The sequence below is a fragment of the Lytechinus variegatus genome, chromosome 3 (genome assembly GCF_018143015.1).
Source record: "Lytechinus variegatus isolate NC3 chromosome 3, Lvar_3.0, whole genome shotgun sequence".
NCBI classification, from domain to species: Eukaryota; Metazoa; Echinodermata; class Echinoidea; order Temnopleuroida; family Toxopneustidae; genus Lytechinus; species Lytechinus variegatus.
Window position 1 is genome coordinate 65,132,845 of NC_054742.1, and position 18,369 is coordinate 65,151,213.

Genomic DNA, 18,369 nt, shown 5'->3' on the forward strand with positions numbered 1-18,369 from the left:
TATGTAACTAGACTATTGATGTGAGCGCGAAGCGCGAGAGGCAGAAAATTGAGATTTTAGACCTAAAAGAGGGACACTCTATTCATATTTTGTAAGTCATAAATAGGATATAGTCAATTGGGTATCATTAATAATGCGATCGTGAAGCGTGAGCAGACAATTATTGATATTCTGATGTAAAATTTGATAATTTAAGTACATTTTAAATAAAGAACATGCAGGCTATCGCGCATATTTTATATTTAGACCTAAAATCTGGGCATTCTGAATACATTTGTTTAATGGAACATTATGGAATACACGTAGACAATATGAACTTGGCAAATCAAACAATGTGACCACGCAGCGTGAGCTTAAAATGCTGATATGTAGACCATAAAACGGACATTTTACAGAGCACTCAAATTTGTAAATGAACAAAAAATAATGAAAGCTCGATGTCCGAGCTAAAATATGTTTTGCATATTGACTTCAAAACTTGCTCCACATCAGCCTATTGAGCAAGATATGAATCCCATCGAACAGGCAATTATGGCGCGAAGCGCCAGCAAAAATTTTATATAATAACATGAAAAGATTTTTTTTCATTGCAAGTCTTCCCCTCACATTATTTCATTCATTCGTCTTCCTCCTCTTATTTTCCTCTTCTTTTTTCTTCTGTCTTTCTTCTTTTCCCTTTTTTCTTTTCTTTTTTTTCTCTGCCAATTTTTTCTGGGGGGCACCTGGGGGGGGGAGGCACACCAAATCTCAGGGGGGCACGTGCCCCCCCCCCCCCCCGTAGCTACGCCACTGATCCGGTTGCAATCAGTGGGTGACAGGTTCAAGTCAAAAGACCACTCTCTCGATCAGTCTCCTGCATGTTGTGCGCGCGCGTGTACCGTGCCAGCGATCCAGCGTAATAAGTAACGTGACATTGTACAGGACATCGACGCCATTGCTATCTTTCACATCAACGATCTTTAGCTAATTCAGCCGTGAGTGAGAAGACCTCGCGAATCCACGACCTATTCATGTGAGTAAATTACATATTTTCATCAGGCATATGATAAGATCATTTGCTATGGAATTGTTTTTTGGATTCTTTACATAATGAAGATATTTTTGTTTGAATTTGTGATGATTTTGGTGGTTATTGAATGGAGTTGAATGTAAAATAAAAATATCGATTCGGCTTCGTGAGTGAGCGCGAATACGGTACCGCCGTCCCATTGGCTTTGCCTCGCCAGTGGCCAGTGGCTGCGTGTGTGACCCACTGAACTGAAACGGCTGAGGTGAGGGAGTGAGGCCTCACTCGGGTAAAAAAAGGCGTCTGATAATAAATGAGAATTAATACCTCGTTCGTAGGATGAGTGGACTAACCAAGCCTTGAGGACTCCATGATCATATTTTTTAAATGCCGTCGGCATTATCGTGAAATAGGTGTCCAGTTACCTAATTCCCCCGGACACTTACCAAATGAAAAACATGTCCTCCTTTATAATAGGCTCAGTTTCGGTTCGCCGCGATATGTCTCCTACTCGTACTCTAGCTCTCAATCTCTCGTCTGATCGATGATATGATGTCATCATATAGCTTTATTTAGTCGCTCGTGCGCATGTATGTAAGGCTTGCTAAACGGTAAACCTTGTTAACTCAGGTTAATTAGTGATTTATTTTGTTTTTGGTGTCCTATTTCACGACTATATTAAAGCTTGTTTACCCTTGTTAAATTATGATTTTCATTTGTATTTTGGAGTCCTATTTCACGACTAAATTAAGGCTTGTTAAACCTTGTTAATTGGTGGTTGGATGTCAATGAGAAGTTACGTGGGGAAATAGGTGTCCACTGTGTACAAGTCTATGGAGAGTTTCTCCGTGCGTTTCTACAGACTGGTGTCCTATTTCACGAGTAAATTACATGTAAGGCTTGCTAAGCCTTGTTAACTAGAGATTTATTTTGTTTTGGTGTCCTATTTCACGACTATATTAAAGCTTGTTACCCTTGTTAAATAATGATTTTCATTTGTATTTTGGTGTCCTATTTCATGACTAAATTAAGGCTTGTTAAACCTTGTTAATTGGTGGTTGGATGTCAATGAGAAGTTACGTGGGGAAATAGGTGTCCACTGTGTACAAGTCTATGGAGAGTTTCTCCGTGCGTTTCTACAGACTGGTGTCCTATTTCACGAGTAAATTAAGGCTTGCTAAACCTTGTTAACTAGTGATTTATTTTGTTTTGGTGTCCTATTTCACGACTATATTAAAGCTTGTTTACCCTTGTTAAATAAAGATTTTCATTTGTATTTTGGTGTCCTATTTCACGACTAAATTAAGGCTTGTTAAACCTTGTTAATTGGTGGTTGGATGTCAATGAGAAGTTACGTGGGGAAATAGGTGTCCACTGTGTACAAGTCTATGGAGAGTTTCTCTGTGCGTTTCTACAGACTGGTGTCCTATTTCACGAGTAAATTAAGGCTTGCTAAACCTTGTTTAAAACTAGTGATTTATTTTGTTTTGGTGTCCTATTTCACGACTATATTAAAGCTTGTTTACCCTTGTTAAATAATGATTTTCATTTGTATTTTGGTGTCCTATTTCACGACTAAATTAAGGCTTGTTAAACCTTGTTAATTGGTGGTTGGATGTCAATGAGAAGTTATGTGGGGAAATAGGTGTCCACTGTGTACAAGTCTATGGAGAGTTTCTCCGTGCGTTTCTACAGACTGGTGTCCTATTTCACGAGTAAATTAAGGCTTGCTAAACCTTGTTTAAAACTAGTGATTTATTTTGTTTTGGTGTCCTATTTCACGACTATATTAAAGCTTGTTTACCCTTGTTAAATAATGATTTTCATTTGTATTTTGGTGTCCTATTTCACGACTAAATCAAGGCTTGTTAAACCTTGTTAATAGGTGGTTGGATGTCAATGAGAAGTTACGTGGGGAAATAGGTGTCCACTGTGTACAAGTCTATCGAGAGTTTCTTCGTGCGTTTCTACAGACTGGTGTCCTATTTCATGAGTAAATTAAGGCTTGCTAAACCTTGTTAACTAGTGATTTATTTTGTTTTGGTGTCCTATTTCACGACTATATTAAAGCTTGTTTACCCTTGTAAAATAATGATTTTCATTTGTATTTTGGTGTCCTATTTCACGACTAAATTAAGGCTTGTTAAACCTTGTTAATTGGTGGTTGGATGTCAATGAGAAGTTACATGTACGTGGGGAAATAGGTGTCCACTGTGTACAAGTCTATGGAGAGTTTCTCCGTGCGTTTCTACAGACTGGTGTCCTATTTCACGAGTAAATTAAGGCTTGCTAAACCTTGTTAACTAATGATTTTACTTTAATTTTGGTGTCCTATTTCACGACTAGATAAAAGCTTGTTAAACCTTGTTAAATAATGATTTTAATTTATATTTTGGTGTCGATTGAAAACCGTCCCTCGCTGTAAAAGTCGTTCAATAGAATATTGTGTGAGGAGCAAGGAACCAGAAGCGACTGCTCTGTGTGGAGAGTTTCGCATTGGGAACAAAAGGTTTCGCATCAGATCTTTTGAAAATTGTTGAAGCGAGGATTTGTTTAGAATATCATGGTAAGGTAGATCCCGGTTCAAATAAGTGTCCAGTTTCCTAAAGCACGGAATGGCCAATGATTTTGATATTGTCAATTTGTATTCTGATCACGAAGCCTTGAAAACCTGATCCATAACACTTTTTAGACAAATGGGCCTAGTAAAAAAAAGATGGATTTCCCTAACTTAGACCCTAGCCTAGCAGCACCAGTACCGTATACTAACCTCGCAATATGTTACCTCGAGCGAAATTCGTGCAAGCCCCACTCCACTTCACTACCGCTACAGCGGCTACACACTTCGGGTAGGTGGATTGTACTGTAGTGCACTCATTCAATGAACAAGTGGAGTGGAACCTGCACGAACTTCGCTCGAGGTTGCAAAACTTGTGATTGAGTGACCTAGCTCTAGGAAATCCATCTTTGATTTGAAGATAGAAAGAAATCACATAAATTTTTGTGATTTTACTTGCCTAACGTGTATGAAGGTTCCAAAAATATGTTAATAAAAAGGTGAAAAATTAGAGGTTTCTTACTGGTCAGACCGATGTCATGTACATGTAGATCCCTCGATCCATTTGTACACAACGCATAGGCTTGAACCACTTACCAGTATGTACATGTATGACGTACCTTCGATTAACGGTTTTACAAATTGCCGTTTTGATCTACAATTCAATTTTAAAGTAAAGATAAAAATGATTATTTATGAAACTTTTGACACTTGATTAAAAAGTAATTATAATAATAGTTATAATCATGTATAGATAAAAATGATTATTTAACAAATAATAAAATGTAATATGTGATTATAAATGATTATTATTATAATATATTTAATAAAGTCTCAAAAATGTCATTGTTTGTTGAATAATAGTTTTTATCTTTAAATTTGTAATTCAAAATGGCATTTTGAAACACCTTTAATCGAAGGTACGTCATACATAAGCAGTTCAAGGGTCAAGCATATTGTATCTGCTTTACGAATGGATTGAAGGATCTACAAGAGATCGGTTTGATAAGAAACCTAATTTTTCACCTTTTTATTAACACATTTTTCGAACCTTCATATGCATTAGGCATATGAAGGTGTAGGACCTATACATGTAGATAATACATGTAAAATCACAAAAATTTATGTGATTTCTATCTTCAAGGATGAATTTCCTAGGGAAATCCATCTTTATTTACATGTGTCTCTTATATGTATATGGGAGGGGGTTCAAAGCTTCGTGATCAAATGACAATATCAAAATCATTTAAAAAATATGATCACATCATCACGGAGTCCTCAAGGCTAGGACTAACCGATAATGTATTGCGATACCTCTTACAGAAAATAAATCAATTCAAACAAAGTCTTTGTATTTGATTTGAATGAATATTGAAAGGCAAGAGAGAGAAGATGAGAGTGAGAAGTATCTTTTGTAATACATGTACATTTATATAAGTTGAAGTCTTTAAAAGGACTGTAAACCAAATGGGAATCAATGACTTGAAGCAGAAGAGTAGATTAGTTGAGAACTCCAGGCAGTGAAGAGTAGATAAGCAGATCTAGAGGAGAACACATGTACTTGTACTACAAGTACATGTGTTCTCCTCTAGATCTCCTAATCTACTCTTCAAGTTGTAGATGCAATGGGAAGTTTCAACATTTCCAAGCAGCTCGACTGTTTATCAAATTAGTTCATGAAGTAGTCCAGCCTTTCAGTTGGGAAGTTTTTCTCAAGAGAGTAAAATGATGAAGCATTACCTGCAAGTGAATATGTTTTTTTTTCAAACATTCATACATTTTTGATACACATCAAGGCTTCTGTGTACATTTCAATTCTTATTATTTCTTACATGTACATCTCAGCTTAAAAAACAACCAGCTAAACCAGAATGTCTCGTTACGATGGCGGCGGTGGTGGTGGTGGTGGTGGTAGGTCCTCTGCTGAAAGGGGCTGCAAAGTGTACATCGGAAATCTTGGAGAATCTGCCAACAAGTCTGAGATCGAGAGACTATTTGGTACTTTTGGATCTTTGAAGAGTGTCTGGATTGCTAGGAATCCTCCAGGTTTCGCGTTCGTTGAGTATGATGATCCCAGAGATGCATCCGATGCAGTAAAAGATATGGATTCAAGGTATGTACATGTATCACTCTTTTCTTGAAAACACCCAGACTTCAATAACATTCATCAGCCCCCAACAGACAATCTAAGTTACATCATTTTCAAAAGTTCTTGTATTTCACTTTGGATTTAATGCTTCACTCATTCAAGATGACTGCCAGAGGCATGATATGCTTTACGGTCTTCTTATCTATTCCATATTTTTCCTTTATGTTGTTCTTTTGCAAAAATGAAAAACATGAGGAAACATGCTCAAGTAAAGAAGATTGTAATTATGGATTGAAACAACAGGAATTAATTGTGCTTGATTATTTTTGGAAGAATCAAATTCTCCTTATTTTCCTTTAATCCTATAGTACACAAAATTGTGAGATAGGCATAGTGCTAGATTTGAGATTTGAGAAACTTGTTGGATGTCTTATTTCTAACACAATATGAGCTTTAATCATTTTTTTATTAATTCAAAACTGGTGCTTGGCTTCTGAAATCTCCTCAGCTGAATTGTTTGCCACATTGCAGTTCAAAGCTTTGGAATCCACAATAATTTTATAAGAGTTGCAGCTTCTTGACCATCCTAACAATTTCCTGATATCATGTATTGGGGTCTACAAATATATTCTTTGTAATGGGAAGAATATTTTCAATAAGGCATGGTGACAACTAAGCTTTCAAACTTTTTTTCTATTTTGATTTAATGTGGCATATCTTCTAAGTATGAATGTGTACATGCCTGCCTGACTATCCCTAAATCTCAATTCCACCATATTTCCAAAGTACATGTATCAACTATCAGGTTTCATTAAATTGTACCAGAAGTTTCAATTAATTTTTCATACTAAATACACATTTACTTTTTGTTTTCATGTTGGAATTAAGAACCATCTGTGGAGAGAGGGCTCGTGTAGAACTAGCTCGGGGTGAATCAAGAAGACGTGGTGGTGGTGGTGGAAGAGGTTTCCGAGGAGGCAACCGTGGTCATTCAAGGGGAGACCGATATAACAGTGGGGATTATGGAAATTTTGGAGGAGGAGGTGGAAGGCGCGGCTTCGGGGGCGGTGGTGGAGGACGCCGAAGGAACTACTCCAGGTATGCTTACATGAACATGTATAGTTTCTCAACATTTGTACAGAACAAGATTCATATTTTCAAACATAGACCTTTTCCTCTGTTTGTTTGAAGTAGCCAATCTTGTATGAAAAACTGGAGAGATTTTACTTTTGTGTTCATTTTAAATGTAAGTAATGAAAGGAGCTGTTTTGAAGATGAAATAACGTACCAAGGGTATATTAAAATTTATGAAGGAAAGGGTTGGAGAAAAATATTTCATTTGGATTCAGACAAAGACGTTTCTCAACAGAATGTGCTATTTACTTAGTAATCTTGTTTTTGATATCCTTATTCACTCTAAACATTAGATATAGATTTTGTAATTTTGGCAATTCTGTATTATTAATGGAGGATTAAAAGTTTTGCTACTTCATGTTGATTTGATGCAGTTGTTAATTGAGTTTGAATGTCTTCAAGATCCTTTTATAGGCAAATAACTTGGTGGTGCAAGAAAAATGTTTGTTGTTGAAATATTCTGTGATTATTAAACATGTATGTTTCAAATTTTTAGTATTGTAAATTTATGATAATAAATATAAACCTTGGTCAGAATGCTGTGACCATTCAATCCTTCCTCCTTTTCAGGACTCTCCTTTTAACGGCTTCACAGCCAAGTAACGCCTTGAGCCTTGTTGTAAAGCCCTTCAGGAATCCACCATAAAGCACTTCCATTCTATACCCTTGAGCAGCTAGTCGACGGAATGTGATCTTTTCATGATAAGGACCTGTTCGGCAGAGGGTATAAAGAAGTCTTGCGCTTCTAGAACCCTCTTCTTCACATTGCACCTTTACGCCAAATCTGCACTTCAGGTTCATTAAGAAAAATCAGAAAAAGCTTCAAAATTCCAGATTCAAAATCTCGACGAAAAAGGGGCTTCAAAATTGGCCAGTCACCACACCACCACCTTGCAAAAGCTTACTTCGATTCAGGCCACGTCGATTTGCGACTTGTGACTTCATTTAGTAGGAGACTACGGCCCTCAAATTCATAATGGCTTCAGGGTTATACTAGTTTCGTCAGTTCTGCACTTGGTAAAAAGATCACGTATACGTCGTACTGCCTTCTCCTGCGTTAGTCCTTCACTAGTCCTTCGCTATTCCTTCACTAGGCCTTCGCAACTGACAAAATGGGAACCTTAAGTTCCCTTTCCGTCCAATTTCTTCACCCTTCTACATGTATATCTACAGGCGAAAGAGGTAGTAAGTGCAGGTTTCTATTTAAAGATGTTATAAAATGTTTAGAGTATACATGTACATGTGTTTTTGTTAAATACCAGATTTCATTTCATAGCATAACACCTTCAGGGTGTTGCACAAAGATTTAACCCTGTATAGCCCAGCTATTTTGAAAATTGCATAGCCGGGGGAGGGGGATAGATTGCGCGATCATGACAAATATTAGCATGCACTCATGATGTAACCTCCACAGTTCGTTATTCAATTATGATGTTTAATGCATAAAAATGATAAATTGGCTGTAAATCCTCAATATAGTCCCAAAACTGCTAGATTTTGGTCTGGACACTCTTAGGATTATTACATGTGTATTAAAAATGGCAATGTCAAATTGTTTTCCTATGTCGTTTAATTGATGGAAATCATCAGCAACACTATTTCAGTCATAAATAACATGAAATCTATTGCTTTTAATCAATAAAGATAAAGGTATGAGTTTTGGCTACATACACAAATTGCATTGGATTTGTACATTAAAGCAAAACTTAGTCTGACATGCACATGCACAAAATGTTAAGCAAATCCGGACTGCGCACCCCGTGTTGCGAATTTGGTTGCACATGAATTAAAATCCATGAAACATCCCAGCGCAATCTTGTTTTGTTTCAGACTTATCATGAAAAAAATTGTCGGGCTGAATATGGTTAAGTGTCACTCAGAATTGCACTTGAATTTCATCTGCATGTGTTATACATGTATGATGCATCAGCGCATTGGTCAGATAATGCACATGGCATTAATCAATCAGATTACATGTTAGATACATTTTGTATTATTCTCTTACATTGTATTAATATTGTGACATTGTGATCATGCATGAATAAATATAAATAACGTGCATGTGGGCGACATTTAACTCTCCGTGAAACACTCTCAGGTGTGGTTTATATCAGACCATCAGATTGGGCACCTGGTTTATTTCCTGCTTCACTAACTTTATTCTGGCAAGAATGTACCTATACATTATTAACTACATGAAAAGAAGATTGAAAAGGACATTACTTCCAAAATTCATTCTGTATTTGAACATCCATTGAGTGAGATTTCCTCAAGTTGCATCTGAACCCAATGATTACTTGATGAAGGGCAGAAATTATGATTTGTTAATTTTCTGAAGAAGATTGTTTTGTTATTTGTATCTTCATTATTTGCATATACTAGCCTACTTTTGTCTGCAGCAGGCTCTGACATAAAACAGGTAAGTTTTTACAGGACTAAATAAGTAAGAGTATTGGTTCAAAATATTTTATTTCTTTTTCCTGACAGATCTCGATCGCGATCTCGCTCACCTTTCCAAAGACGAGGTGGATTCAGTCGAAGCAGAAGTCGAAGGTAATTAATAGGCATGTTTAAAGAGGCCCTGACTCGGGTTTGTTTCACAAAGCGATAAGGATGATTAAATATCACTGCAAGTACAGTTAACACCAATTCCACAATACAGTGCGTATAAAAAAAATGGACAGATTTGAAAAGTTTATAATTTTTTTTTCAAATTATGATCTCTACATTTTGGTGTCAACAGGTGCTCTGAAGTCTTATCCTTCAAATGCCATTAAAATAATTTAGTTTTGTTCATGCTTGAGCGAACACGTTTTTTTTTTTGTCTGGGGTTAAAAAGGAGGCCTGTGCCAAAATGGCATGAAATGATAATATAGTTGGACTTCTTGCTAATCAGCAGACTCCCTCTTGACCTTTTCATTATCTTTGCCATCATTTTCGAATTATGCGGTCAAAATTTACTTCCAAATATACTTATTTGCTTGAATAGTTCTGTTGTTCCTTTTTAATATGTTCTCTGTTTGCTTTGAATATTCCTTCTCTAGGCAAGAACATTTTTTTTTAAACTAAAGTATGGGAGAGCATGTATTTTTTTCAAATCCTTTGATTGTGTGCTAGGTTATGGTTCCTTTGAACAGTGGCATACTGATGGGTGGGGGCTTGGGGTGCTCCCCAAAAAAATGAATAAAAAAAATCATGACCAAGAAAAAAAAAGTGAAAAGGAAAACAAAAAAAATATAGAAAGCGAAATATGATATCGTTTTCTGAATATTATGTCAAAATCTGAAAAATTGTATATTTTATTTAAAAAGTGGAAATTTTTGCTTGATTGCTTCACAAATTTTTAATACATTTTACCCGATCTGTCATATCTTGCTCCTTCAAAATTGACTCAATACACCATTGCCGTTGAAAGACATGAATCCTTTCCTGTTTGTCCTGTCAAGCACAAAAACTTGGTGAAGGATTCCATAACCCTTGAAAATAGGATTCATGTCTTTTATAGGTACCATAACATAATTTGTTTCACATAATAAAAAGATTTGAATAATTACCAATTCTCCCAATTAACCCTATCTAGGCGGGGATATTTTGGGAGTTCGTATGTCGGGGGGGGGGGGGGGGGGGGGGGGAGGGGCTGATGAGCTTAAAGTCTAATAATCTAATTTCTCATTTCTGCAATTTTGGCACAAGCCTCTTTTTGGACCCCAGACAAAAACGTCCCATGTTCACTCAAGCATGAACAAAATTTATTTTTTTTAATGGCATTTCAAAGATAACATCTCAGAGCATCTATTAACATCAAAATATAGATATAATCATTTTAAACAAATTTTTTAGACTTTTCAAAACTGTCCCTTTTTTTATATGCACTTTGAAACCAGGATTGCCCTGTAATTATCACAATATCATGTTGGATCTAGATCTGGTAAAGTGAACTTTGTGAAATAAAGCTAAAAATGATTGCGCTGTAGATCGCCAACACTGATAAGCGCATGAGGGACAGTATATTATTATTATTGTTTGGAAAAAGACCCAACATTTTGCTAGAATCCCATGCAGATGCTTATGTTGCTAATTTCTCAGCAATAATCCTTTTGCACATATTTGTTATTAATGCAAACAGATGCTTGGATGGTTATTTTCTTGGATTATATTCCAAATTATTTTTGAATCATTACTACTACTTGCATTATCTTTATAAAATCATGCTTAAAGTGCCAATGGACATGAACATTTTCCATTCCATATGGGAAACATGGTCAAACATTGTACTCTGGGATTTATTTGTTTTTTTATGCAGGTGTATGTAGACTGAATGTCCTCATTTGAAATTCCCTAGAAGTATTAGGACAGTTTGACTGATCTCTTTTCAAAATCTGGAGTAATCACTGTTTTTTTACCTTTTGTAAAAAACTACCTGTCATTTTTTCAAAAACAAGCTTGCTTTTAAAATAATTAATAATTCATTTTTTTTGCATGATAAACTTTTTTTAAAGAAAACTTTTTATCTCAATTCAAAGTTGATTGAGAAAACTTTTGTTCTTACTTGAAAATGTTTTTATGGACTGATAAGAGTTTATTAAAAGTATCCGTTTATTACTGAAAGTTTATGACGGACATTCTGGCTAATAACACATTGTTGGGTCCGACAAACCTTGATCAACAGAGGTTTTCTTGATAAACCCTTATTTTACATGTGTAAGGTATGCATGGTATGTGAATAACATAGCACCAACAGGTGTCCCCATTACCATAAGTGAATTTACTGTGTAGCGTGAGTGAAGTCGCATTGCGCATTAAACACACTTGAACTGGCAGAGCTTGTGTCATGACGTGTTCTTCTGAGTATGTTACAACATGAAACACAGCATTTCTTGCCAAACTCTGTTCATGAAGCAAAAAAAACTTATTTTATTAAGTGATGGACTAAGTTTAAGGGTTAAGAAGATGAAAAACATTGTATATAAAAAAAGTAAGTTGAAAAACAATATATATTGATTATAAACTTATTTTTTTGGCAAATAATTAAATTTATCTTTTAAAAACTTTTGTCAATAAACGGTGATTGACATTGAAATTTTCTGTTTGTTTTTCTTTTCTCTTTCACAGTCGTTAAGTGATGCAGGCATAGTCCCAAGATCAACATGCTGCGCTTTGAATGTAATGTATTGAAATTATCAAGTGGAGAATCAAACCAGCCCTGCTCTGATTGGCTGGTTCTTGGGAAGCATTCTTCAAACGCACCAATTACCAGCATAATCCTTCTCGTGGAGTAAGAGGTTGATCTGTACATTATATCATATTGCCAAAGTTTGTCTGATCTTGTTGTCAGTCATGGCACAATATTCTCGTTTTATTTTGTGGGTGTATGACTCTGTGTAATTTGAGATACTTCTCTATGTATTTTTTAGTCATTTGTGTATCAGCGTCATTTTTTATACCTTTCCTGTCAGTTATTTTATGCGACCATCCTAGATTGATTTTGATTTCATATCATGTCATCGCGTTCCTCACACATGGTGAAATATTGAAGGAAATTCACAAATTATGCATTATATTTTGAATTCTTAGCATGTGAACTATGTTGATATCTCATCAGTAGCATCAGTTATTAACTAAATACCGTTAAAGGGAATGTATATTGTAAGTGCTGTGTGATTCGTACTATTTTAGTATCCTAATTTCCTCACAATTAATCTTTGGTTTTGGGAAGTCTTTAATCTATTGTTACATAAATACGTTAAATAGATGCAGAATGACATTCATTACTGATGTAAAAAAAGGTTTTAATTTTCTTAATTGCAATTGTTTTATTTTTTAGGATTTGAGTAAATTAATATTTATGGATTCAAATCGATAATGTTTACGAAACACAATAATACACTGTATAAATTTCCACTAATATATTATATATAGTCCACTGCAGATTCTAAGTTGGACTCTGATATGTGTATTCACATATCAGTTCACATTGATGAATTAGCTGCTCCATTCAGCATTATTCAGTTTGACCAATTTTTTATCATGGGCCAAATTTCCATTTAATTGGACAATGAATTAATTCAATTCAAATCTTGTCCATGCAATCTTAAGAACTTTTTTAATAGATAGCATCAAGATGCTACTTTTTATGGACACCAACTGCAGTTAGTCAAGTCTTGTATTTTCATACATTTGGTTTTGACTTCACAAGTTTTTAAACGTCTCTTCTTTTTAGATAGAATGTTCAGGGTGTTTTAATGGTAATGACTGTCAGATATTGTATCAAAGTACCATTTTATTGTAAGATTTTGTCATATGAAGACCAATAAATAAAATATCACTATCACATTCATACTTTTATGAAATTTTAGAATTCTTGAGAGTAATCATAAAGCTAATTTGATGAGTAGTGCACAAGGTAAATGTAAATTTTGAATGACTTTTGAATGTATTTGAATGCATTCAAATGCTTTTGAATGTATTTGGAAGTGTTTAAAAAGCTTTTGAATGCATGTGAATGTTTTTAAATGTATTTGAATATATTTGGACGTATTTGAATATATTTTGTTGAATTTGAATGTATTTTAAAAGTATTTGAAATTTTTAATGTATTCAAAAGTATTTTAATGCTTTTAATATATTTCAAAGTATTTTGAATGGGAGGAGCCGGGTTGGATTCTCTGTCATTGTAAATTTCACACAAGTGATGGTGAAAATACCATAAGTTATTTAAGGCATTGTTTAGACCAGGGCACGTTTAAGAAGAAACTTAAAGGACAAGTCCACCCCAACCATTAGTTGATTTGAATAAATAGAGAAAAATCCAACAAGCATAACACTGAAAATTTCATCAAAGTCGGATGTAAAATAAGAAAGTTATGACATTTTAAAGTTTTGCTTAATTTCACAAAACAGTTACATGTACATCCTGGTTGGTATACAAATGAGGAGACTGAAGACGTCATACACTTTCTTTTGTATTTCATTATGTGAATATGAATTCTAATTCTCTCGTTGTAATCAATGTGAAACAAAGATTAATTCCTCCCTGAACATGTGGAATTAACATTGTTTTGATATGGTTCAGTCAAGTTGGTCCTTATTGCCAAATCTGTAAAAAATGAAATATTGTATAATTCAAACAATTTTTCTGGGGTGGACTTGACTTTTAACCATTGATTATAGGGCTGATTTATTCGAGTGTTTGCATTGAGTATTGTGTATTGGCTCCATGAGCATCTGAGATTTATGTTACGGGGCCCCTGAGTTCGCAATCCATGTTATTTGCATTTTCTGATTCAAACAGATTTATTATGTGGTCCCAAGTGGGAGAAAGATGAAAAGGAGAGAAAATTGATCGGGGGGGGGGGGGAGAGAAAAGGGAGTGACGTGTGGAGAGAGGAGAGGGAAATGGATGGACGGGAAAGGGGTATGGGTCATGGCAAGGGACAACAAAAGAAATCTTTGTCGAATTGCTGAATCAAATCTTTAGTCCTTGATTTTGGACAAACAATACATTTTGCAATTTTTCATCAGCTTCAGAACTAGGACGAAACTGCTGATCCGGTTCATCAATTTTTGTCAAAGACTTGTTCTTTGTCATGACCGGCATGTGAAAAAGGACTTAATTTTCTCAGTTCTTGAATCCTCCGTACCTCGCTAAGCAACATCTTCCTGATAAGACGTACAGGGCTTTTGCGCCCCTCCCTCTACGACCTTTGCAAATAAAACCAAAATGAAAAGAATACACTGATCATATTCAACAATAGAGATGATTATGAACTTGTTATCTGATACTAGTAAATGATTTTTCTGTCATCACTAGTTTCCGTCTTTGCTAAAGATTGTAACGATTTTCCTCCCCGGAGAAAGGAGACTGGAGTGACCTACGTATGAGCAAGTGATGACTCTGTAGTTTGTACCATTTAAGCAGGGGCGGCGGAAAAAATTCCCCCGTAGGAAAAAAAATGCCTTATTTTTCAAAATGGAAAATGCCCTTATTTCAAAATGAAATGGGCCCTTTTTCAACTAAAATGAAATACAATTTTTGGAGTAAAACCATACATTTTAGGTTGAAAAATCACAAAATTTTTGGCTGGCGCTTCGCGCTCGAATCAATTATTGTTTAGTATAAGGTATTCGTTATGATTGTTGCAAAAATGCATAGAATGTCCAGTTTTCAGGTTGGATCTTGGAATATCACACATTCTTGTTTCGTGTTCGCATAAGTATTGTTTGTTGAGGTACTCATTCTGTACTCATATCTAGTTTTCAGGTGAGAATATAACCATGATAACAATTTTCTCGCTTGCGCTATCATCATTATTTGTTTAGTAAGATATTCATCCTGTTCAAACAAAATAATTAGAATATCCAGTTTTCAGGTTGGGATATCATACATTTTTGGCTCGTACTTTGCGCTCGCACCAATTATTGTTGATTAGGGCAGTCATTCTGTTCCTGGTTAAATAAAATGCCGAGAATGTCCAGTAATTATCTGGTTAGAATATCACAAATTTTCAGCTCGCGCTTCGCGCTTGCATTATTCGATTGGTAAGATATGAAGCCCGTATCCTATTCATGTCACTAAACTGATGCAGTCTTTCAAAGGTTCAGCTCGCGTTGATTCTTTAGTTAGATTCACAGCCTGTTCTTCATGATTACAAAAACTGCTCGGAATCTTCACTTTTCATGTCTTACATTGCATGAAATTTCCAAAAGTATGAGCTCTTGATTCCGCGCTTGCAACATCTCACAAGGATGTCCTTTTAACCGTTATTAGATCCATTGACCAAAACGCAAGTTTTACAACTTCAGATTTTAATATTTTTCCAAACCGCTCGCTCGCGAGGAAACAAAAGCTTAATATCAATCAGAAATCACTTTAAGGAAATTTGCTCAACTTCTACAAAACGCACAACTGCTTCACACAGATGATAATCTCATGATTAAAATATCCGTTTGCGCCAAAATGCCCTTTTTTGGCATATGAGTGCCCTTTCATTGCTTTGCCCCCCCCCCAACGAAAATACTTTCCGCCGCCCCTGCATGAAAGTTATTAATTAAAGGGCAAGCCCACATCAACAAAAAGTTTAATTGAATAAAACGAGAAAAAATACAATAAAAAGGCACAACACTTAACATTTCATCAAAATAATCAGACGTAAAATACGAAAGTTACATTTTTGTCTCCCCTGCATAGCAGAGTGAGACTAATGGCGCCGCCTTTCCGACGGCGGCGTCAACATCAAATCTTAACCGATCGAAGGTTTAAGTTTTTGAAATAACAGCAAAACTTGGACAGAAGGTTAATCAAGTATATACTGAACATCCTGAGTTGTGGGTATTTGTTGAATTACCATCATAACTTTAAAAGTCTATAGATCTGATTCATATATAACTTGGACATAAGAGTAATCAATTATCACTGAACATCCTGTGCGTGTTTCAGGTCACTTGACCAAGGTCAAAGGTCATTTGAGGTCAATGAACTTTGGCCAAGTTGGGGGTAGCTGTTGAATTACCATCATAACTCTAAAAGTGTAATGTTCTAGTTCGTAAAACTTGGACATATAAGAGTTACATCCTGTGCGAGTTTAAGATGTCATGATGAAGGTCAAAGGTCATTTAAGGTCAATGAACTTTGGCCAAGTTGGGGTATACAGAACTTCATTTTTGAGGAGCGCGATCGCTATACTCTCCCAATTACTTCAGTATATATTTCACTTAAATTACCTCTTTTATCACATCTATCAGTAGATCATGTGTTCCTTCTATAGGAAGGCACGTAATACAGATTTTTAAAGAATACATTATGGATAAACAGTTTGTATCACCATATGAAGAAAAAGCAAAAGAGATATTTCGAGGGTATTTTATAGTCCATCAAAGGGATAGTTGTTCACATGTGACATCACACATCCTTGTCGCATTGCCAATAGGCGGATCACCACAGCATTATAGTGATTGCAATTTTCAAATGTTCATAACTTTCTCATTATTTATCCGATTGTTCTCAAACTTTCTTTGTTCTTATTCTTTGATTTTTCTGTTTGGACTCAGCCTACTTGTTCCAAAGGTTTCATTCCTCTTTAATGAGCTCCACGAAATTATAAACGTGAAGGACTAGCTGGCCTGGGTATATGTTGAATTACATGTATACCATCATAACTCTGAAAGTGTATTAAAGAGTATAGTTCATAAGAGTAATCAGTATCAATGAACATGATGAACAACCTGTGTAGGTCAAAGGTCCTTTAAGGTCGAACTTTTGCTATGTGGGGGTATTTGTTGAATAACCATCATAACTCTGAAAGTGTATACTTGGACATATAATGTAATCAAGTATCACTGAACATCCCGTGCAAGTTTCCGGTCACATGCGGTCACATGACCAAAGTCAAGGTCATTTAAGGTCAATGATCACGTTGTATTATCATCAGATGAAAGGGTTTTTTTTGTGAATAATGATTTTATGGTAGTGCAAGATCAGCACTGCTGCTATGAATCGCCGCGTAATGCAGGTGAGGCTGAATGCCCGAGAGGCACTCCTCTTGTTAAAGGGATGGTCGGGCTGAAAATATTTATATCTCAATAAATAGAGTAAAATTCACAAAGCAAAATGCTGAAAATTTGATCAAAATCGGATCACCGTAACTGGCAAAGTTATTTATTTATTTATTTTATTTATTTTGTTTTATTTATTTTATACTGCAGGGTAGGCCTGTTCAGTTCTTAAAACTGCTTTACAAAGGCGCCCTGCAGTTTAAAATACATGTCAGGATAAATATAAAATATATCATCAAAAAACATTCAACGTCAAAAATACAAAATACAAACTATTTAACATCAGAAACAATTAACATCAAAAAATTTAGAGTGGGAAGTGACAATCTAAACATACAAGTACATAGCATTGTAAATCAATGGAATATTATTTCGCTCTTCATCAATTCGTATGAAAGGCTTTGCATAATTTTTTAAAAACTAACAAGGAGGTACACGTACAGGCTTGTAAATTTGAAGGAAGTGCATTAAATAATTTGGGTCCGAAATATGCGAAAGATTTTCTTTTATATTCAGTTCTAGCTTTGGGAAGCTGAAGGGGGCATCGCAAAGAAAACCGTGTCCTGTATTTCACGGGCCGTTTACATACTAAAGGTTTTAAATAATTTGGAACTAAATTGTTCATTATCTTAAATACAAAAACACAATACTGATATTTTATACGCTGATCTACTGATTGCCACTTCAGTGACTGCAACAGAGATATTTGTGATGTATTATAATCTTTTTTCAAAAGCATCCTGGCATATTTATTTTGAAGTTTTTGTATCTTATCTAAATGTATTTTTGCACTGCTTCCCCAAGATATACTACAGTAATCAATGTAAGGTAAAATCATAGAAAAGTACAGCTTCTTCATGATATCAAAGGACAGTAAATGCTTAATCCGCCTTATACAACCTATTGCTCGAGATATTTTACAAATGATATTAGTAATATGTTCACACCAAGTCAAGCCCGAATCGAGCATGACACCTAAGTATTTAATCTTTTTTTACATTTTCTAATTGTATGTTCCTGAATTTCACTGGC

At 35.2% G+C, this 18,369-nt stretch overlaps 1 protein-coding gene across 2 annotated transcripts; it reads left to right on the plus strand.

The window, feature by feature from the left end:
- The first annotated feature begins 844 nt into the window (after positions 1-844).
- Positions 845-13,123, plus strand: LOC121411682 (serine/arginine-rich splicing factor 3-like). Of its 2 annotated transcripts, XR_005969524.1 has the most exons (6): positions 845-1,012; positions 5,409-5,676; positions 6,541-6,750; positions 7,357-7,971; positions 9,274-9,339; positions 11,899-13,123. XR_005969524.1 is itself a non-coding variant. In XM_041604503.1 (5 exons), the coding sequence occupies exons 2-5, from the start codon at positions 5,435-5,437 to the stop codon at positions 11,903-11,905; spliced, it is 525 nt and encodes a 174-aa protein (XP_041460437.1). In that variant the 5' UTR covers positions 849-1,012; positions 5,409-5,434; the 3' UTR covers positions 11,906-13,123. The 2 variants fall into 2 exon arrangements, 1 of the variants encoding a protein (XP_041460437.1); XM_041604503.1 differs by lacking the exon at positions 7,357-7,971 and having other exon boundaries at positions 849-1,012.
- The last annotated feature ends 5,246 nt before the right edge of the window (positions 13,124-18,369 follow it).

Coding starts and splice junctions, on each gene's coding strand:
- LOC121411682 (XM_041604503.1), top strand. CDS start 5,435: ATGTCTCGTTACGATGGCGGCGGTGGTGGTGGTGGTGGTGGTAGGTCC. Junction 5,677..6,540: donor GTAAAAGATATGGATTCAAG/GTATGTACATGT, acceptor GTTGGAATTAAG/AACCATCTGTGGAGAGAGGG. Junction 6,751..9,273: donor CGCCGAAGGAACTACTCCAG/GTATGCTTACAT, acceptor TTTTCCTGACAG/ATCTCGATCGCGATCTCGCT.